This window comes from Taudactylus pleione, unplaced genomic scaffold, assembly GCF_031769625.1.
Source record: "Taudactylus pleione unplaced genomic scaffold, aTauple2 ptg000259l, whole genome shotgun sequence".
Taxonomy (NCBI): domain Eukaryota; kingdom Metazoa; phylum Chordata; class Amphibia; order Anura; family Myobatrachidae; genus Taudactylus; species Taudactylus pleione.
Genome location: NW_028284661.1, coordinates 8,030,863 through 8,054,781, shown reverse-complemented (window position 1 = coordinate 8,054,781; position 23,919 = coordinate 8,030,863). Strand labels below are relative to the sequence as shown.

Sequence of the window (23,919 nt, the reverse complement as noted above, 5' to 3'; positions counted from 1 at the left end):
TTTGAGTGTGGAAGAAAACCAGAGTACCCAAAGGAAATCCATTCAAACACATGGAGAACATACAGACTCCACACATATGTGCTGTGAGATAGTAATGCTACACTATGACACCACCCCACACAATTCAATTTGCTGACTTAAAAGTTAGCAAAAGGATACCTTTTGATAAAATTCTCAATGTGGCATATCACATTTGAGAGAGACAGATCGGAGATTCACAGCACAGAGGAAAGTGACATCATCACTGGGCACCTGCAGCTTGCTGTTCATTGGTGCCAAACGCTCATTCCACATCCCCCCTCCCTCTCCCAGTTGTGACTGGAAGAGAAACACTGTTGATCCGGACTGCCAGGAGAATATAGCGACAGGTCTACTTACCACCATATCCTTCATCATTGGTGATGCACCTCTGGTCTCCACAATCAAATCCTCAAAAGGAGCTCAAACATTGTAATGTGGTTTAACTACACAATTTCTTTCACACCCCTTTTTTCTTTAAAATCTTTTAATTAAATTCTTTTTGTCATTTTCAGCTCATATACACATGCTTTAATTTAATAGTGCGTGTCTTACCATCAGATATACAAGTTTCACAGATCAAATTAATCAATTTAGTCTCATGAAGTGATTTTGATGCATCTGATAGCGATTAAAACTTATTTTTGCTTGGAATAAGCCAAGTTGCACATGTCCCGGAGTGCCAAAAAGGGCTATTTGGCTAGACTGCAGTGCAATAGTGTATGATGATACACCTGTTGCATTATGATGCATTCCAACAGATCTCATTGAGTCCCATTGAGTCTATAGAGTGACTCCAATCTGGTTAATGCCACTGTCTGGTTTACTCCACATGATGGTGGGGGATGTGGTGTATACCTTCCCATTAGGCTTATCCATGGTGGTGATCTGAGGGTGGGGTGGTGTAGCGCCTTACACTCTTTAACAGTCTGGTGGTCATCATGTGATATAGACCACATGGAGAAATGATAATAAAGATCACAAAACGTGAACTTCAATCAGGACATGGAGAAAAAGGAATCTAGGCGCATGAATGAATAATGACCCTTGACACAGATGCCAGGTGCATCTACAAAAAATGCCTAATAAAGGCATTAGTGCTTTTGTTTGTTTTTTCCATAATCCGAGTGTCATGCATCTTTAATTTATATATATATATATATATATATATACATACATACATCGAGGGTGAAGGCACCTCGCATTTGCATTGTACTTGTTTCTTATCTGATTTGCATTATGAAATGCCCATTGAATTCATTCTGCATTTTTCTGCTGTAGTGTTCATTAGACAGGTTCTTTTGTTAAGTGCCACACATCTCTACATGCTGTCAGTCTCCAGTTGATTAGATGGAAATTGCTTGCGACTGAAAAAAAGAACACAAGATTGATGTGAAAAATTGAAAATATAGTGTCTTTAGAAAGCTGTTACCTACACTTTAATGGAAAAAATTAAGAAAAAAAGATACTGATAAACACTAGTTTCTAAAGTTACTTGTTATAAATGTTCAATCTGTCACACCTTTAAGACTTAGTTCCATTACCTTTTCTTTTTATTCCTAGCAAAGAGTATCATTAAACCATATAAGTCAATGTGATTTCAATATGAAGGCAGTCATTTTGACATTTATGTGAGACAGATTTTGCTGGAATAATTATATTCTTTTTTAATAGAAAGGTAGGAAACCTTCTATTAATCTGCTGAACCTCTTTCATGTATATGATTTATTTTCATAGGCTAATGATCCATATCCCTGGCCAATGTTTTCATCCTATCCCTTGCCAAAATGCTACAATCTAGAGATTCCTGTGTCCGATGACCTTAAACTAGGTAAGAGTCAACAAACAGTTGTTATGAACTGAATAATGCTTGTTACAGCACCTTTTCTGGATACAGCAAGAGAAGACAAAGAAACCGTGAACTGTAATGCTTCATACTCAATTGGAAAAACAAACACTTGTAAAGTCAGACATATTGTTGTATCTGTCTATCTATCTATCTAACTATCTATCTCTGTATATATATATATATATATATATATATATATATATATATATAGATCAAAAATGGCCCAGCACTCATATAAAATATATCCTCACCTGGTGCCTCCACAAATATCCAACAGGTAGGTAAACCAAAAAGTGCGGCACTCAGGGCATATGAAAGAATGTACTCAGACACATATAATTTCAACGTTTCAATCTATTGAAAGATTTTCATCAGGAAATACAAAAGATAAAAACCAGTCTTACCTTATAGTCTCTCACCTAGCATGAGAAGAACGTGTGTCTCAACGGCATCCCGCATCGAGGCACAGGGCCGGGGCACACAGTAATGACGTCATCAGCGTAACAGCGCTGTGCACGTCTGTGACAATCACCATCACCAAGGAAACCAAGTACACAGGAAAACACAGGAGAGACTATAAGGTAAGACTGGTTTTTATCTTTTGGATTTCCTGATGAAAATCTTTCAATAGATTGAAACGTTGAAATTATATGTGCCGCAGTTTTTGGTTTACACACATATATATATATATATATATTGACAAAAGCACTGGTAAGTCATACACTGGAGATTTATTTGTCTCTGGTTTCTGACCTTTATGTATTTAAAATCCCAGGAAAATGTCTGTGATTGCAAAACAGACTTGATAGTATTTGGGCTTTAGTAAAAGCCGTGTAAGAGGTTCCCGGGGTTATGGATGGAAAGTGAGGGCGGGCTCCATCCATTAGGCCCATTTCTTGTCTTCAGCCTGAGAACAGGCTAATTAGCACTTGCATCTGTAAAAGGCTGATAAGTATGTCAGGGGTTTTACTCAGTGTCTCACTACCTGGGGAAAGAGGCAGAAGGCATGTTAAGAGACATTGTGATTTATGACCGTGAGCTCTGTACATATGCCTTTGTTTCTGTTTGAGGCCATTGATGAGAGAGGGAATCTCTATGTTTAGTAATAGCCCAGACAGGTTAGGATTTTTTATTTTTTTTCTGCACGTTAAACTAACTTTGTCCAATTTCATGGAAACTCATGGACTGGTGTGTTGTTTCTTGGCTGCTGTGTGTTTGGAAGTGCCCATCTACCCCAAGAGGGGCATCCCTAACTTGATCTTATCACTATATATATATTTATATATATCGTGAGATAGAGGGAGAGAGTGAGATGCCAGGTCCGACATGCCTCCAAATAGTAGATGCAGGTTCCTGCACCGGTGGCACTCAGAGACTTATATCCCCCAAGGTTACTCCTTCCCAGCTGACATTCACAAGATGCACTGTTGGGGAGGTGTATCCTTGGGTCATATAAGTCTCTGGATGCCACCTTCTTTGTTCCCTGTAAATAAATATATATATTATTTGACCCAAGGATACACCTCCCCAACAGTGTATGTTGTGAATATCAGCTGGGAAGGAGTAACCTTGGGGGATATAAGTGCCACTGGTGCAGGTACCTGCATCTACTATTTGGAGGCGCGTCGGACCTGGCATCTCACTCTCTCTCTCTCTCTTTCTCTGTCTCTCCCTCTATCTCACTATATATATATATATATATATATATATATATACACAAAAGCACTTAGCTGCATCCATAGGAACAGTCAAGGTAAACCAGCACACCAGCCTTATAGCAAAAATCAATCCATTTATTTTAAAGTAGAAAAAAAGCCATCAAGCTGCATATCAGAAACATTCAGTGGTATATCAATACTTATCAAAGTAATGCAGTATCAAGCATAATGATGGCTCCCAGCCCTGACAGCTGTTTCGGTGTTACCACCTTCATCAAGGGTCAGCCACACTCAATGTATCAGCAGAGGCCATATAAATACCAAACTACCTAATGGTGAAAGCACTCACCTGTGTGCACACCTGGCACATGAAATCACCCAGCAGGACTGGACATCTACCCCCGGACAGCGGAACACACTCCGCTTCCCCACCATTCCGTGGTCAGCAACAGAGTTCCGCCCGGCCAGAAGTGACGCCGCGGACACGGCAGAACTCATGCAGCTTCCCCGGCAACACCAGTCATAGCTGCAGAGTTCCGTCCAACCGGAAATGACGTCACAGCAACTAACAAACATTAACAAAAATAGAGGACGTCTCATGGTGTACTAAGCCCAGACCACCATGACAACAAGAGGCAATCAAAAAATGACAGCCCCGCTGAGACACAGGACATCAAAGGCAGCACCAACCAAGACTATGAAAACATTGCAATATACACAAAGAGTTAACACCAATAACAACCTTATGTACTATTATAAAACAAGCAAAAAAGAAATACCCATAGTGAAATGCATAGCATCAAACACATTATATTCGAATATAAATATCCAGTTTGAAAAAATCATCCAAAAATTTTTTTTAAAAACATATCCCAATAATTGGTTAAGGCAAAAAATATGAACATAATAAATTGCTCATATCGTAAAGGTTTAATAAACCAATATAGGCTCCTTATGGAATAGCCCTATTGTATGTGTATATTGATCAAACTAAAATAATATAGCACTAATAACATTAATCAATGTAGGTTACACACATATAAAGAACGGATCATTAAAGGAAGAAATAATGCAAGAATGTAAATATGCAAAAAAAATTGCCAACATTTCAGTTATAGTTAACCCCTGCAGTTCCTCTTAATGCATCACAAAAAAGATGAAAAAGTAAATTCCTCATTGAGTCCTGAAGGAGACATTGAGTCCAATCTATATATCCACTCACACTCCCATTGCAAAAGCAGTCTGTGCCTATCACCATCCCTTCTCAGTGGCGGAATATGGTCTATTGACATAAAGACAAAGTCCTTCATGCTATGGCCATGACCAATAAAATGTCTCGCTACAGGCGGTGTGCTGGTGTCAATCGAAGTTGCAGCTTTTTTAATTGAGGATCGATGGAGCGTAATGCATTCCTTGATCATTCGTATGGTATTACCCACGTATAATTTTTTGCATGGACATATAATTAGATATACCACATATTTTGACTCGCAAGTCATACGATGTCAGAGCTGGTGACGTATGCCAGTAGTGGGATGACAAAAATATTCCCCCATTTGCAAATGTCAGCAATTAATGCATCCACCGCATTTAAAAGCCCCAGTTTTAGGTGTAAGCCAATTAGCATGAGTACTGACCCTTGGACTTATATATAACTGCTTCATAATGGGGGTAAGGTGCAATCAGGGAGATTGCTGGACACTTCCGAGAGTCGGGGAGATTGCTACTGTTTCAGTGAGTCTCTCTCTCTCTCTCTCTCTCTCTCTCTATATATATATATATATATATATACACAATATGTTTTGCTTGGCACTTCCTCCACGTGATGCGATCAGGATACAAGCGGGTGCTATCCCGCCCGCCGATATCCCGACACCCACATCCCGACATGGGACTAAAGATAGGTGTCGAAATCCCGATGCCTATCATTAGCCCCACTACTAAATCCGGACACCCGGATTACTGAATGAAAGTAAGCTGGGTGTCTTGGCATGTAACCGCAGGAGGGAGAGTTAGGTTTAGGGACCCCTGGGGGGACTTAGGGTTAGGAACCCCCCCCGGGAGGGTTAGGGTTAAGGTAGGAAAATGGGGGTTAGACAGCACTAGGGTGGTTTAGGGTTAGGCACTAATGGGGGGAGGTTAGGGTTAGGCACTAGGGGGGGTGGTTAGGGTTAGGCACGACTAAGGGAGGGTTAGGGGAGGGGAGGGTTAGAGTACTTACCTGCTGCTGTCGGGATTCCAACCCATCGGGCTGCCGCTCTCAGTATTTGATCCGGCAGCTAAACGGCCGCCGGCATTACATACCGATTCCCCCTCCACAGTCAGCATCCACCTAGGTGCCCTCTAATAAGTATAATAAGTTCCCATACAATGACAGCGGCACTCTCAGGTTTTTCCAAACAACATTAACAATCAGAAACCAGCAGACGGCTAGTAGTCAACGTTTCAATTTACCAATGTAGTGTCCTGATGAATATTTACATTGGTAAATTGAAAAGTTGAATACTAGCCGTCTGCTGGTTCCTGATTGTCAATATAATTTGGAAAAACCTGAGAGTGCCACCGTCATTGTACAGTAGCGTGTGTGTGTGTGTGTGTGTGTGTATGTGTGTGTGTGTGTGTGAAAAAACCCCTGTAATAATCCTGCGTTTGCAACTGATATATATATATATATATATATATATACATATATATTTTGAAAACCTTCACCTGACCTAATGTGTAAAACATTGAAATAAGCAAGTTCAATGTAGAAGAAATGTGAAACTCCCATTGGTGCTTTATGTGGGAGGTTAAATTAATTTATATTGACTTTCAACACTTAGTAGGCAGAGAAAGATAGTCACCTGCATAAGAGCAACATGAACGTAATAAAAATTTACAGCGCATAGAAAAGTGTGCAGAATAGTGCATATACATTTGTGTAAAAAAACTGGAAATACTGCCATGGAGAGATATATATTGCCCAGGGCTTTATTTTGTATCCGGTATACAGAAGCTGATTAGCAGCCTTGATAGCCACACCACCTGTGTAGCCGATAAAGAGTGTGTCAGTCTCTCACTACTTAAGGAACAGGTCAGATGCCTATTGAGAAAAACTGTGATTACTGAATGTAAGTATTGTGCTAGACTTCTTTTTTGGGAGAGGGACACCACTGATTTAGTCATACCAGGAATCATAATCAAAGATACCAGAGATAAATCGTATGTGTCTAAAATAAATTAATTAATTCACACATAAAATTGCTACATCAATTTGGGCTGAGGCAAAAAAAATAAGTGCAGACTTCACAACAAAGATATCCTAGGTTCCAATGCTGAGATGCTTCAAAAAGATGGAAATGTGAATCAATCAATTATTTGCGAAGGGGATTTGTTTATAAAGTAATGTGTGAATAGTACCTCTTGAAGACAGGTAGGTAACATTTTGGTTAAAGGTTTGTCAGCCTTATTGCTAGGAAATGATAAAAACAGATCAGTAAAAAAATTAAAAATAAATAAATTTAAAGCTGACTTAACTACAGTATTAATAATCAGAGGCAAGTATACAAAAGAGGAGTGTGATACAGCAGATCTGTAAGTTATGTATTAATGATTGTAAGCTTGTGAGTAGGACCCTTTTACCTCTTTGTATGTCTGTTATTACCCAGTTTTTTTATTATTGTTTTGTTCTCAATTATAAATGCAACAGAAAATGTTAGTGCTATATAAGTAAATGTTACTAAATAGGGGCTAATAAATGCATAATACATAAATCTATTGTATCAGACACATAAGTCAATACTGCAGTATTGTAGCATTATGTTTGATAAATCTCCTTAATGAAAAGACTGCATAATAGAAAATGATACATTAAATATATTTAATGAATGTACTATTGTAAATGAGCATTTAACTATAAAATCATAAACTATAAAATCCAATTTCACGTTGAATGTGGTAACAATGCAACAAAGGTAATATATTTATTGCTTTAAGTGTGTAGATTATGACAAAATATGATTATTTTTTTTAAGTACATTTTTATTAATTTTCCAAAATAGTATTCACATAATACAAAAGGTTTAAAGATATGCAATCCCAATAACTATTGGTATTATAAACAAGTAGCTAGATTATACATAATGTATATATATCCAAGCCATAAATGTATAAAGATAAAGAATAGGCGTATAAACAAGATATGGAACATTTTGACCTTTGCCTTTGTCCTAAATACAAATTAACCTGGACAATGTCATGGCTCGTTTAAACATTAATATTATCTAGAATACAATATCACTAAATAACTATATATAATGTCAGAAATATCGATAAATCAACACATATCACAGAACACGATACAAGAGGGAGAAGAAGGAAAAGAGGTAATATTACCTAATATCTTAAGCAGCGGTGGAATAGACTTCTTTATCTCAAAAATAGTTCTACAAAATTAAGAATCAATGGATTGATTGGAATAAATAGGAAGAAATAGCTTAACAATATATCTGATGTCTCTTTTAAGAGGAGGATATGTGTCTGAGTAAGATCCAATCTGTGTTCTCGAATAGTTTAATAATCTGGTCTTGAAGCTATCAAGAGTAATGATGTAGAGTTCCCATTTATTATAGAATCTTTCCACCCCTTTATTTATGTCAGGCATAGTTGATCGTCTGTCAAAATATAGTAGTTGTAACATTTTTTGTTTGACTTCCATAAGTGAAGGAGATGACCTATTAGTCTAATGTATTAATATCACTTTCTTCGCTATTGTGATCATATATATAATCAAAGGGAGTTTTAAGTTCTTGTGAGGTCCTAAGTCCCAGTTTTCAAAATTGGCACATAAACAAGCCATTGAATTAGGTGATAAATTAAGTGTAAACAAAGTATTAATCATTTGAATTACTTTGTTCCAAAATTTCCTAATTACAGCACATTCCCACATACAGTGTATAAAGGTAGCTTCTGTCATATGGCATTTAGGGCAAATTCCAGATTCTGATTCAACCATGTGTTTGCGCTGTTCCGGGAAATATATGCCCTGTGAATCATGTGGAAATTAACTTCTTATAGATATGATGATTGCAGTTTTCTTAGTGTAGTATCCATATGTCTAGTTAAGTCGGAGAGGGATGATATAGTTGCAACATCTTTCTGCCAAACATTATATAATGAGAACCATTGGAGAGCAGAGAGATCATCAACCAAATGTGTATGTAACACTCTAATTTTAAATGGAACCTGGCATAATAATTTTAATATTGAGTGGAGGGGGGCAGAGTCATTATTATCATCTTTTACCAAAGTGAGTGACCGAATATAATGTCTGGCACTAATTGGCATTACTTCGGATTTGTCCATATTCACTTTGTATCCTGAGACATGCCCAAAAGATTGTATTATATCCATCACTACCTGAAATAAAGTATGGGGATTAGTAATAAAAAGCAGCATATCGTCCGCAAAAAGCGCAATTTTCAGAGTGACCTGACCAATAGAGATTCCTTCTACTAGTGAGGATGATCTCAAAGCAATAGCTTATGGTTCAATCGCTACAGCAAAAAGGAGTGGGGAAAGGGGGCAGCCTTGTCCTGTTCCTCTGTGAATCTCAAATGGTGAAGAAATATATCCATTACAAGAGACTTGTGAGAGTGGTTTCGTGTATAATGTTTTCAAAATATTAATGAAAGATGTAGGAAAACCAAACTTACTCAAAGTTAAATAAAGGTGTTTCCAAATTACAAGGTTGAATACCTTTTCTGCATCAAAGGATACTATCATGCTAGGAGTGGGGCATTGGGGGGAACTGAGATGTTGCACGGCTGCCAAGATCCTCCTTATATTTATCACAGAATGTCGTCCTGATATAAATCCAGATTGATCTGTATGTATGATTTGTGGAAGAATATTTTTTAGTCGTTCAGCAAAAATTTTTGTTAGAATCTTATAGTCAACATTAAGCAAAGATATCGGCCTATAAGATCCCGGGAGCGATAAATCTTTACTAGGTTTAGGAAGAACTTTGATAATTGTGGAGTTAAAGTAACAGGGAACGGAGTTAGTAGTAATAATATGATTATAAAAAGATACTAAAGTGTCTCTAATCTGAGGTAATAAAATTTTATAGAATTTGGTTGATAAACCATCTGGAACAGGAGCTTTAGAGGGCTTCAGCTGCTGCACAACCCCAGTGACCTCTTCAAGTGTGTTAGGTTCTACTATAGTATCAGCTAGGTCTTTAGAAATCTGCGGAAATGAAAGGGCATCCCACCAGGTAGATTCGTTATTGCTAGAATCTACTGAGATAGTACTATTCGAATAAAGTGAGACATAAAAAGCTCTCATAATCTCTGTGATTTGATTACCAGAGGTAGTTAGAGAACCATCTGCTATACGTAGTGGATTAACTATCATTGGCTTCCTTGTTCCCTGTAATAAATTAGTTAATAGTTTACCAGTTTTATTGGCAAATATAGTTAAGTAGAAATAGATATCTGTCTCCTTTATTTTTCATATATTCTTCAAAATGTGTTTTGGCTTCATTATATTTCAATTTAGTTGATGGAGTTGGATTAGATTTGTATAAATTAAATGCATTAGTGAGTTTAGTCTGGACATCTGAATATGCAATGGTAAGCCTTTTATTTTCAGCTGAGACAAATGAGATAATATGTCCTCGGAGGACTGATTTTGCTTCTTGCCAAAACAGTGAAGGATTAGATTCTGCATGAGAGAGATTATTTTGTTTATAATCTGTTCATGCTGAAACCAATTTATTGCAGAAAGAAATCGATTGTGAGAGATAAGCAGGAAATCTCCAATGACTGTATGGCCCTCTATCTATTGTTGTCTCAATAGACATCCATACCAATGCATGATCAAATAATACTATGGATTCAATATTTGTTTCCAGAACTTGTGGAAAGAGAGAACAAGATAGTAATATATAGTCTATCCGCGAAAGGGTATGATTGGCCGCTGAAAGTCAGGTGAAATCTTTTTCTGTAGGATTGATTGCTCTCCAGACATCTACTAGACGCTAAAGCAGGAATTCCTAATTTAGGTAATGAGATTGGAGAAGATACACTTTGCGATCAGTCTAAAATTGCGGACGATATTACTGTAGGTTGAAATCACCACAGAGTATCAGTGGTCTTGAGGAATATACTAATAATTTAGTAAACAAAGGATTTCTTATAAGGAGCATATATATTGCATAAAATATATTTGGTTTTATTTAAACATATCTCAGCGATAACATAACGACCTTCTGGATCTGTATCTACTGAAGCTACTGACAAAGGGAGAGATCGTCTGGCCAGAATAACTACTCCCCGCAATTTAGAATTAAATGGAGCAGCTGCTATTAGTGTCCAATTTATCATTTGCAATTTATTAGTCTCTTGTGCTGTCAAATGAGTCTCCTGAAGGCATGCAATATCTATTTTCTGTTTGGAGAGATACATAAGAATTTTACGTCTCTTCACAGGAGACTTTATTCCTCCTACATTCCAGGTACCAATTTTTAGCGCCATGTTATCTCATAGTAGATAGGTAATATAAGTCTATAACACAGAAAGTCATAATTGGATATACATACAAGTCTAGTAAGTAGGAATCGGGGAGGAGAAGACACAAGGGAAGACAAACAGACAGACAAAAACAGGGGGTCAAAAAGACATGCTATACTCCAGTATGCTACTGAAATATTAGTTATTACCTTAAACAGTATTAAGCTATACAGTATTTGCAGTAGTAATTCCAAAGTCATAACTTTAGGTAACTAATAGAACTCAACAGAGCCCCGTGCTATAACCCTTGAAACCTAGAAAATACGGGAAAATTGATATGAATACATACCCCTTGTTCATATCAAGAAATAGGTTAGTTTAGTAACAAAATGAAAAGCTTATTAACCAATTCTCATGGTAGTAAAGAACATTCGTTATTCTGAATGAATTCAGCTAGTTGTATAAAGATCGATGGAATAAACGGTCAGTTTTCCAAAACTCAACAAATCAGTCAATACAAATCCAATTAGATTCGCAATTACTCAAGAAGAATAAATTTGATCAAAATATTTTATGAAAGGATATCATCGTGTTTCAGGAAGAATGTCAGATATATCTTGTGTTGTAGCTTCTCATTCCTCATTAATGTAAACCATAGCATCAGAAAGATTGATGAAATCTTTGTAGGTGGTTCCTTCGAATAATCTTAGCCGGGCTGGGTAAACAAGAGCAAACTTGGGAAAAATGCTTTTCTAGCTCTGGAAAGTTCTACCGAATAGTCCTGGAATAGGAAAAGTTTCTTATTTTCCCAAATTATAGGCATTGTTTTCTTCTTTGATGCTGCCCAAAATGCTTGCTTGTGTAAGTAGTTGAGGCACCAAAACAGAACAACTCTTGGGCGAGTTTCAGAAGAGCTAGAATTTTAACCTAGTCTATGGACTCTTTCCACAATCAAATCACGGTATTCCGCCTCAATATCAAGTAAGGTTGACAGAGTGTTACTAACAAAATGTGCTAACGCTGAACGCTTGATAGATTCTGGTAGGCCAACAAGACTGATGTTGTTTCGACAAGACCTGTTTTCCAGGTCGTCTATTTTGTTCCATAGATGATAATTGTCTCATTCTAGTTTTTTCACTGTGGGTTTTAGTTGGGAAATATATTGAAAGGTTTCACCCACTCTCTGTTCTGTCACAGTGACTCTATGGTTTAGCTCTTTCAATTGTGAGGTAATATCAGAAACTGCCTGAGATAGGAGTGGACCCATGGTTGCTTTTATAGCTTCCACTACATCATTGTAAGTAATAGGGGCATCTGATACTGTACGATTTTGCTTGGATGATAATGAATCTTGTGGTAGTATTGCTTTCTTAGCTGCTGGTAATGCCGGGTCAGCACCACCTCCTGATGACATGGTCGTCTCAGCCCTTCGTTTCTCTTGTCTCTGTTGTTGTGGTTTCAGCGGGGCTGAAGTTGGGAAATATTTTTCCATAGAAAATGAGTATGCAATAAAGCTGTATTTTTGGGGTTTTAATAGCACAAATGTAATTGTACATAAAGTTGTGGTATAGTGACGGAGCTCTGTATAAGAAACAATTACCACATCAAAGCGGTTGTCAGGTTGTGGCCATGGAGCAAAATAGTAATACCACATGGATAGTAAAGCAAGCAGATAATAGAGTGGATGCATACGTTAGGACCTGTCCAGCAGTATCTCTAATGTGAATGATTTGTGAGTGCTTTTAGTCATCCATTGGTTGTGTGGGGGGAAAAAGGATGTTAGTGCCTCTGGGTCTAGATGTGTCCAGGAGAGGACCCTCCAAAGTCCTGCTAATGATCTGATGTTCTGGCTTAGCTCTCAAAATGGTGGGCGTCTATAATAGGAGCCACTAAACCTATTAAATAATGATGATCCTGTAGATTTATTTGCCAGGCACCCCTTATAACCATTGTACTCACAGGCCTCCTCTTGGTTCACGCAGTGACAGGTTGGGAGAGAGAACAGCGTCTCTGTATGATCAAGCACGGCCGCGCTCGTTCCGCCTGGAAATTGAGCCCGCGGTCTCTACCTCTGCAGTAGGCCTCAAGTGGTAAAGACGGTCAGGTGCTGTGGGAAACGCTGCTGTCAGGTCAGCGTGTTCCGGGGAATGCCTCCAGCGAAGTGCCAGTAAGTTAGGGCTGTTTTAATACTTCCTAATCCCTGTTTTTGTCTCAGCCACCAGGAGAGCTCAGGAGTGTGCATCCTCCCGGGTTCACATCCAAGCCACGCCCCCCAAATATTAAATATTAAAATATAAAATATTTAATAATTATACAATCTATCCAATGTCAAACTTGCTTTTGGAGCATGACCTCTTTTAATGGCTTCAACTGCAAGGGGATGGAGAGAAGGGACCAGAAAAAGTTTCACAATGGCAAGTGTAAGGGTGGAGTGGTAGGAGGGAGTGCAGTATGCTAGTGTTTGTACTGTATGTATATATATATATATAATCTTCTGCCTGTATAAAAAAAAACTTTTTAAAGTTCAACTCTTCACTTAGTTCTTTAAAGAATTCAGCCTGGTTTAGCATTTATTTCTGTTGGAGCTTTAAATATATCTGTGAAAACTGCCGATCAGCAGCGTATTTAAAAACCATCAACATCGGCAGATTTGGAAAACCACCGATCATCAGCAGATTTGGAGAATAGCTGGTTAGTAAATCTGACCCTTAGTATCTGGTGGCATACAATACACTGCTAGCAGTTTCCTTCAGATATAGGCCCTCATTCAGAGCCGTTCGCTATTTGCGTTCGTTCGTTCAAAAACAAGGGGTGGCTATGCAAATGATCCGTTCGCACATTGCAGTCTGTTCACACCTCTAAGTCTGAACGAGCGAGCAAAACATACGCTCGTTTATTTGTTAAAAACGCCCCCTGTCCGCTCGCACCATACGTCATGTCCGCTATTTATTAGATTAATCGAGTACATCGAACAGGATAAGAACTGCTCGCTATTCTTGTGGTTGGTTTTTTCAACCGCTATTTTGCGAGCAGTTCTGAGTTAAAAAAAACCAAGTGACGTGGTCATTGACGCTGCTGTATTAATTATGCACACCCATAAAACGCCCGTTTTGACCTTTAAGCACGCCTGCGATCGGATTTCCACTCCCCGTTTTCAAGCACCTTCCCCTGTTACCACCCACATACGCCTCCTTCTGTCACTCAAAATAGCAGGCATTCGCTATATTGCGTACAAATGATTTTCGGCCGCACTGACCGGTTCGCGCATGCGTACTAAAAACCGTACGCATGCGCAGATGTGCGAACATCGCTCGGAATGAGCGTACTGCCGCTAGCGAGTGGCTCTGAATGAGGGCCATAGTTCTTTAGAAATCCTCACATCGTAAATTAAAATAGGAATGTAAGAAAATGAATGTACCGATGAGTGCATAGGGATATTATTTATTGATTTTCACTTTGTTAGAAACTGTTCACATTGAGTTTTACTACCCTCTCAGTGGAAAATATCATCAATATAACAAATCCAACTTTGTGTGTTCAATAAGTGCGTTATATTGATCACTAAATACAATTTCCTTATATGAAGATAGGGGAAGACGAGGGAGCTTCCCCTTTTGTATTTGATAAATCCTATTTCGTGCACTATATATTATTACTTACGTGTTACAGTTTGAAATAACATGCTATTTTCTTGTGTGATAATGAGTCCATTTGTAAAACCTGTTTTGCTCATCAAAGCTTTTTCAAGTTGATTAACATTTCTTTGTTTGAACCTCAAAATACTGTACTTTTTGGGCTTCTTATGTACAGAAATGAATACGTGTGTATGTACTGTATTTGGGCAATCGCCTTTTTAATCTTAACTAATGTCACTGTTGTCTTCTACCAAGACATTACTTCTGTGAAACAGTTGAAAAGGGTATGTTTCCATTTAGCCATATTCATTGCATTTTGTATTTCAGGAACACCTGAATCCTGAGGCATCTTTAAAGCTAGATCATTTTCAGTGTTATACAATTTCATCCAAGTTTTAAGATGTTTAGCTGTGCAATATTCAAGAATTGAATCATTTAAACTTCTTTCAAAATAGACATTTGTTTTATCCTTCAAACTTATAACATCATCAGTGTTTTTTCTTTACTGTTATATCCATGTAATCAACCCTCACTACTTGAACTTTTATGTCTGACGTATTAAATGAAAGTAACATTCACCACATATCTTACTCCATAGAAACAGAAATCCAAACATAGACCATATACCGCTAAGTAAACCAGAAAGCCAAGGAGTCAGCACTAATCCCAGAATGCTCCAAATCTTATTCAATAGTAGCAATTAGTTGAGTCAAATGTGTCAGAAAACTTGCATAAATTTATTGTTACACACAGACAAGTAACATAATGATAAAAGCATGTAATAATATAAAAATATCACAGCAGGAAGTATGTCATAAATAACAGTTGGCTACAGAAAAAATTGAGTGTATTAGTATTATCCTAATAGGCTCCGAATCACCACAGTGGTGATTAATTAAAATGAATCTCACCCAGGATCATACAGCCAGTTATAAAAAGTGTAATACAGGCATAATTTATGATAATCCAATATATATAGAAAAAAAGTCCAAAAGTGAAATAGTTACTCTGTCTAATTTGGGCTGTCACAAATATCCACGGACCGCAGCTCTTTTTGGGACTATTGCCTATGTGGGAAATATCATGTGTCCTACTTGTTTTGGGTCTAACATCTGGTTGTGGGATCTGGAGTCTAACATGACCCAATTTTCTATAAGAGAGGGGTCATCAATAATTGAGAGTGCCTTAAAAATCCTGAGGCCTATTATGTTATCCAGCAATCTCTGAACATCAGAGGAAATCTATCTTAGATTCAATACATTTTATATTATCACATATATATTTTGCTTTTGATAAACTTTATTATTTACAGATTTATGGGGCAGCCATGAGCATGAGATTTGCGCCGAGTTTTGGCAACAACTATATGGGCACTTTTGAGGATGTCCATGTCTGTCCATGTGTGGGGGAAGAGGCTGGCGGCAGTCTTGTGCTTTATGATCAATGTATAGATGATTTGTTTTTTATTTGGGATGGCGTTGAACAGTCGTTATCACAATATGTTACACAGCTTAATACCAACACTTTTAATTTGACTTTCACTTGTTCGTTCAATAGATCGACCATCTCTTTCCTTGATATCACCCTATATATAGAGGATGATACAGTATTATCCATACTAAAAACTATAGAAAAGAAGTTGATACATACAATTTCCTCTACTTCAATAGCTCACATTATAAACTTTGGATAAACAATATCCTGCATGGTCAATTAAGGAGGGTACGGCGTAATTGTACTAACAATTACAATTTTGAAACACAGGTATCTAATTTATTGGAATCCTTTAGGATGCTCAAGTATCCAGATGCACTTTTGTCTCTAGCTTTGGACATATCTTGATCCCTTAGAAGAGATGACCTGCTAGTGACAAGATCAAAATAATCACAACTGCAGTATTACCCCAAAATAATTTCCAAATGTAATAGCTGTTCCAATAAAGTTAAGAGGATCATCCAAATCAATTTTTAATGTCAGTCCCTGTCCTGAGAGCCCACATTCCTAAAGAAGCTTGTGTTATTTTTAGAAACAATTAGATTTATAGCTTATTGGTATCCCGACCACTATTTATTCATGCACTAGGTGACAGATCTAATTCAACATCCACACTCTCTGTTGCTTATCCTAATAAGCCAGTTACCAGCTGGCTGCAATGCAGAAATACACAAAAACTACAAAGAAGAGGATAGCTCTTGAGGGGGGAATTCAGCAGAGCTTATATAATATTATCACTTAATTTAATATAAAAATATTTCAGCAAGGCTTCTTATAAATAAAATGCACACTTATTATACAGAATGAAAAAACAAAAGTGAGATATACAAAATATACAAAAAATATAAATGTAAATAATAAACATGACAAATTGAATCTGTAATAAGAATATAGCTTGAAATATGTGAATATAGAATATTGTTGTTGTAGCTGCAATGTGCCTGTAGATTAATTCATATATAATAATTGTCCAAATGGTAACAAGAAGCTGCCTTCTCACTCATTTGTTAATTGACAGTAAGTCTCCTATGTAAAGAATTTAGCACAAATGGATTCTTTAAGGTGCTGTACGTATACAATCCAAATGCAATACCTTATTAAGCATCTCATTCAAATAGACCTCTTTATGCCAGTTTATGGACGTTAGTGGCTGAATGCCGCTGATGGATGTAATGTCCTCCTGTGTATGGGGAACCTCGGTGTGTACTCACTGCTAAATAGCGTAGAGTGCCAAAATGAGTCGCACCGGGTCTTCTCCTAGTGAAACACTTGTGCTGTTGCTTCGGCTGGCAAAATGTAAATAGAAGCAGACTGATGAATTTCCGTTTAATCGGTACATTACATTTTTAGGAGAATCCTGTAGAGCGGCAGGGCAGGTGTACCAGGAATGTCTAGATGGCAAGTGAGCACTGCAGACCCTTCTGTCAACGTGTTTCGCTCCTCCCTGGAGCTTTATCAAGTTGTCTTGCTAAATTATTTTTATTTTCAGTTAAGTGATAATATTATATAGATAATCTGTATTGAATTCACCCCTCAAGTGCTATCCTTATTTTTAGAAAGGCAACTAATTTAAGAGATTTACTGGCACCCAGCTTTTATAGACAACAACCAGCAAATACTAATAAACCCTTGGGTGCAGAGGGATGGTTACTAAGACAACCAAAAGGCTGATTTATTACCAGTAAATCCTACACATTTACATCTACAGTGTCGGGAGATACCTTTTCAATTACATTTTTTTTTTTCCCCCTGGAGACATGTTATCTTTACCCTTGCACAGAATATCTACTTCAAAAGGAGTCTCACACTGTGATTTTCACACCTATACAATAGGAATGGCTTCTAACACCTTTCCACAAGCCTGCTTTGCCCTGGAATACTTTGTGTAACTAAATCATCAACTGAAAAGACAAGTTAGCTTATTAGATACTCCTTATTCAAAATATACCTTTTGTACAAGAGAGAAGCAACTGGACATAGCAATGGCCAAATTAAATTAGTCTGCTCATGAATCCCATTATAACTTCTGGATCATACACAGAGTTGAGAAAACAGAAAAATAAAAACTACTTGATCTTCTCTCATCATCAAATGCAATTCATGCTCTCTCATCGATGACCCAATGTAGTTTTACACCTCCAGCTTTATGCTTTCACTCCGCCCAGCACGAGCAGCAGTTCTTATTGATCCAGCACAGGCTTCCATTCTTAAATCCCTTGGCATTTTCAAAAAAACTCAACGGGGCAGTCGTGGGAAGCGAGGACAAAAATCTCTTATCCGCTGTAACCACGTAAGTTCCTTGCCTTCACGTTCACCAGTCTCATATAGGAGACAAATAGAAGTGGTACCTATCAAACGGCCCTGTGCTTGGAAGAACAGATCATTAAACTCCCGCTCTGTGACTGACATCCCCAGAGCTCCCACACTCAATATAAAGAAAACTACAGGCACTACGGTATGCCCAATCAGGTCTGTCCTTTGTAATGCCAGATCTATAAGAAACAAGACTGCCACAATTGCTGACCTTATTGAATCTGCAAATCTTGCCTGTATTACAGAGACTTGGCTAGATGAAAATGCAGCACCTATCTTGGAAGCTGCAGTTCCAACAAATTATTCTGTCATTCACAACCCAAGACTTAACCGCAGGGGAGGGGGAGTGGCCATCTGCTTTAGAAAAGCACTTAAACTTAGGGTTCACCCAATGGAAATTACTCACTCATTTGAGTGCATCGCTGCTCGGAGTTCTACAGAATTAGGATTCAGAGTACTTCTCATTTACCGACCCCCTGGAGATGGAAAGATATTTCTACAACAATTTGCAGATATTGTTGCTGGACTAGTTCTGGAGCATCAAAGATGGCTGATCCTTGGGGATTTCAATGCATGGGTTGATGATGAGCTCTCACACCTTGGCCAAGATCTCCTGTGCACAATGAATGCTCTGGGCCTCACACAAGTCATCCCTTCGGCTACTCATATAAGTGGTCACACTCTTGATCTTGTCTTCCAGATTGGATTAGATGTCTCTGACCTAAATATAAACCCAGTCACGTGGTCAGACCACCACTCAATTCACTTCTCAGTTGCAACCCCTCAAAACAGAACTTTACCCATGGAGTTGACAAGGTATCGTCCAAGGAGGGGCATGACTCCCCAGGCTCTTGCAGCAAACCTGGATCTTTCTGCGGTAATGGGGGCCTGTGAAGATCCTTGTTCCCTTGTCCATTACTATAACAGGGATGTGACAGCTGCAATGGATATTATTGCCCCTGTGCGTATACGACCCCTCATACCACACTGTCAAGCCCCTTGGTTTGACAATAGTGTTAGTGAACTCAAGAAAAGGGGGCGTAGACTTGAAAGACGATGGAGGAAGACGAACCTGGTAGAGGATAAGTTAACACTAATCAAACATATAAGAGAATATCAATCAACAATCACCCGTAAGAAAACAGAGTTCCTTTCAAATGAGATCAAGGCAGCAAACAATAGGCCGGCTCAGCTTTTCCGTACAGTGGAGATACTTTGCAAACCAGCATGCCTGCAGCATGATGAAACCCTCTCCCAGTCAAGATGCAATGAGTTTGCAAAATTCTTTACAGATAAAGTATCCTCCATCCGGGCTGGAATCCCCACAGTGCCATCAAAGGAGTGCCAAACTACCAAGCCTGCCAAGGTAAGCCACCTGTCTCCCTGGAACAGCTTTGACATAATGGATGCAAAAGACATTGCTAAAATTATCAGAATGTTGCGACCCACCACCTGTGATCTGGACCCTGCCTCAACCAAGCTTCTCATAGGGTGTATAGACATTATTGGCCCTGTAATTGCAAAAATAGTTCAATGCTCTTTGCAAACAGCCATTTTTCCAGAACCACTAAAGGAAGCAATTGTTAGACCACTTCTTAAAAAACCTAATTTAGACCCCGACTCTATGACCAACTATAGACCAGTATCAAACCTTCCTTTTCTAGGAAAGGTCATTGAGAAAGTGGTGGCAATGCAACTGGAAACCCACCTGTCTACCTATGATATTTATGATCCATTCCAGTCGGGATTCAGGAGAAGACATAGCACTGGAACAGCCCTGGTATGTGTGCTTAATGATCTTCTGATGGCAAGAGACAGAGGTGATTGTTCTATCTTAATCCTTCTGGATCTCTCAGCAGCATTTGATACTGTGGACCATGGGATTCTAATTGAGCGCCTGAAAAATTTCTGTGGACTGGATGGCACAGTCCTTAGATGGTTCAAATCATTTCTCACTGGCAGGTCACAGAGCGTTTCTTCTGGAGTAAACTCTTCATCACCAGTGTCACTTCCATGCGGTGTCCCACAGGGTTCTATACTATATCCCATACTTTTTGCAGTATACATGCTGCCACTGGGTGAAATAATCAGACGTCATGGCCTGGTTTATCACTGCTATGCAGATGATACACAACTGTACCTGTCCTTTGCTCCAGGTACAAAGGACCCAATAACAACCTTAAATGGCTGTCTAGCTGAGCTTCAGGAGTGGATGAGTGCCAGTTGGCTGCGACTGAACCCTGATAAAACAGAGTTTCTTATGATAGGTCACAGGACAGGGCTACAGCATAGCCAACCAACAGGACTTACGCTTGGATGTTCAGAATTACAAAACACTAAACATGTGCGGAATCTTGGTGTTGTCCTGGATAGTGGCTTGACACTTAAACATCAGGTATCAACCACAATCAAATCCTCATTCTTTCATCTGAGGAACATAGCCAGAATCAAGCACTTATTTTCCTCAGAAGATCTGCCTAAAGTCATACATGCATTTATATCATCATGCCTAGACTACTGCAACGCCCTCTACCTCGGTTTCCCAGCAAAAGAATTACACTGCTTGCAGATGGTACAAAACGCAGCTGCCAGGCTATTAACCAACCAGCCCCGTTCCAGCCACATAACACCCATCCTCTACTCCCTTCACTGGCTGCCTGTCAGATGGTGAATTGCTTTCAAGATTGGATTAATAACTTACAAAGCCCTTCATGACCATGGCCCAGGGTACCTGAAGCAGCTTCTGATTCCCTACTGTCCCACTCGATTACTGCGATCCGTTGACGAAGGACTATTAACAGTACCTAGAATTTCACGGAATTCGTCTGGGGGTCGAGCTTTCAGTTTTGTGGCTCCAACCTTATGGAACTCACTTCCCCGCACAGTTCGAGAGGCCTCCACTCTAGAATCCTTCAAAAATAGACTCAAGACTCACCTATTCACCCAAGCATTTTACTAATGTCCCTTGTTTAAGCTTATTTTGTATTTTGTATTGTAAATGTAAAGAACTTTGAGTCCTTTAGGAGAAAAGCGCTATATAAATAAAATTATTATTATAAAAATTGTAATAACTGTAACTCCTCCTATGTAATATATCTTCTGGAATGTTCTTGTAATATCCAATACATGAGGCAGACTACTATTCTCCAATGGTTTAGATTTCTAAAACACAGCAGGAACATCCTGAAAGGTAGTAATCTACACACTTTTTCGAGACATTTTATATCTGCACATCAGACAAGTATCAAAGACTTTAGGTTAACAGAGATTTAATTTGTATGTCCAACAGAGAGGGAAGGAGACAGATTCCCTAATCTATGATTTAGAGAGAACTACTGGATTGATAGATTGAGAACTTTAAACCCATATGGGCTAAACGAAAATATTGAGATAGATCCGGAAACGTAATTGTTGTACCATCTAAGACCTCCAATTCTTTCTGTTTTGGTTATCTTTCCAGTTACCCAGGATGAATTACGATATTGGGGACTCTCTGTCCAGAGAGACTTGATGTTGCCACTACGCTCCGTGCCACTGTTAATTTCTGAACCCTGTCACTTGGAGTTAGGTTTAGTTTCTTCTTCTGCAATGCACAATAGTTTTGATTCTTATTGGAATTGATTTCTACCATACCTACATGCTTGATACATGTTGTTATCATGGACCCTTTTCCCTATATATCCGGAGGGGGGGTTATCACCTTGAAACTACTTATATGGGAACAATTGTGACAACATCTGCAGTTATATTTTCAGAGCATTAATCCATTTTCTCTGACATGACATCATTTATGTGTTTAAGAACAGTCCGCTATCTTGCAAATGGCATGATGCATGAATGCTATAGATCATTATTATCTCAGATATGTATATATATTTTTAAGCACACTTACGGATAACTAATATATGCATATTTGTATACAAATTGTTACCATTGTATATTGTCATACTATTTGAATAATACTATTTTTATATATGTATGTTTCTATCTTATTTTACGCCATTATTAATAACTATATACATATATATTCTCTTAGTAGAGGTCTGTGCAGGACATTCATTTTTCTATATGTATGACTAGGTTTGGATGCAATAAGTATGCAATAGGTTGGGAATTCATAATAAGAGCATTGAAGGATCCTTATGTTACTAATCTAGGATAATTGTTTAATCCTTCACAGTTTATTATAAATGATTGCTATTTTATTATATTTTAAGTGAGTAGAACGTGTCATTAATTTCTTTAACTATTTTACTTTGTTAATGATCAAACCTATTTACATTTTTTTATCGTTTACATGGTCAATTCAATATGTATTGTTTTATCTATGGAATACTCATCAATTATTAAATTATTGGAAAAAGGCATATAGAAATCTGGTCCCATGGATTATCCTATTACCTTTGAAAAAGTCACATGTCCATTGTGACGAAATGCGTTAGTAGGAGGGACCCTGCTGAACTGCGCAACAGTTCGTGAACTAGCAAATCACTTAGACTGCACACGACGGCTTCTGGTCACCACTTAACACTTTAATTGCTTCTATCTGCGATTGCCGGCTCTACCTAATACCAGCATTCACTGTAGAGCGGGATACAGGTGTTAACTGGACTGATCCTGGTAAGCTGCATTAAAGAGGCTCACTATTAAATGGGTCAGTGTTTCCTGCACTGTATTCAGAGCAGCCTATACAGATCCTTCTAAGCCTAACGCTCCTACTGAGGCATGTAAGCAAGTCTAGGGAATATGTAAGTGGCACTTCCATCACCTTTGGTTTATACTTCCCCCTGTATGGCACATATAGTGATATTGCGGTGATCCAGAATTTAAATACTTTTTCCAGTCTAAATACTTTGTATAATCAACATTTGCTGTCATTTAAAGTGCATTTAAATACTTACTACAAAGGGATTGAAAAAGCTACTGAGGAGAGCTGCAGTCCATGGATATTTGTGAAAGCCCAAATTAGACAAAGCAACACTTTCACTTTTGGATTTTTGCAATCCCATATTATCACAATCATATTTTGTGTATTATATATTTTCAGATACAATAAGCCACTTTCAGAGCGTTACAATATATTATAAGTTGCCTGAAGGCAGGGATGTTGTTGTTATTATTATTAAGACTGGTGCAGAGACAGTAATTTCAACAAAAATACACAGAGGAATGCATACAGTAACATAAGTTAGTTGGGATATGACTATTGCATCCTCAAGTATTTTATATGGGTTTTTGTTTTTTGTTTTTTTGAGGCAAGTGTTCATAAGTTGAAAAGGAATGGCTTTTAGGGAGCTTAAATATTGAACAAGAGGACAGAGTAAAGAAGAAAAGAAAAAAAAACTAAGCAGTGAGCTGCAGGAGCTAGGGAAATGCTTTTCACAGCAAGTGTTTTTCTGGCTCAGGGAACAGATGGAGAAATTGTAAAAAGTACATTGTTTGTTTCAGCAATGTTG

At 38.1% G+C, this 23,919-nt stretch overlaps 1 protein-coding gene across 1 annotated transcript in view; it reads left to right on the top strand.

Annotated features, from left to right (window-relative positions):
- The window catches only part of TBC1D32 (TBC1 domain family member 32), a 484,474-nt gene that overhangs the window by 328,224 nt on the left and 132,331 nt on the right, over nt 1-23,919 (top strand). The window contains exon 26 of the mRNA XM_088481005.1: nt 1,756-1,849. Coding sequence (XP_088337131.1) covers nt 1,756-1,849 — 94 coding nt within the window. The remainder of the gene's footprint in view (nt 1-1,755; nt 1,850-23,919) is intronic.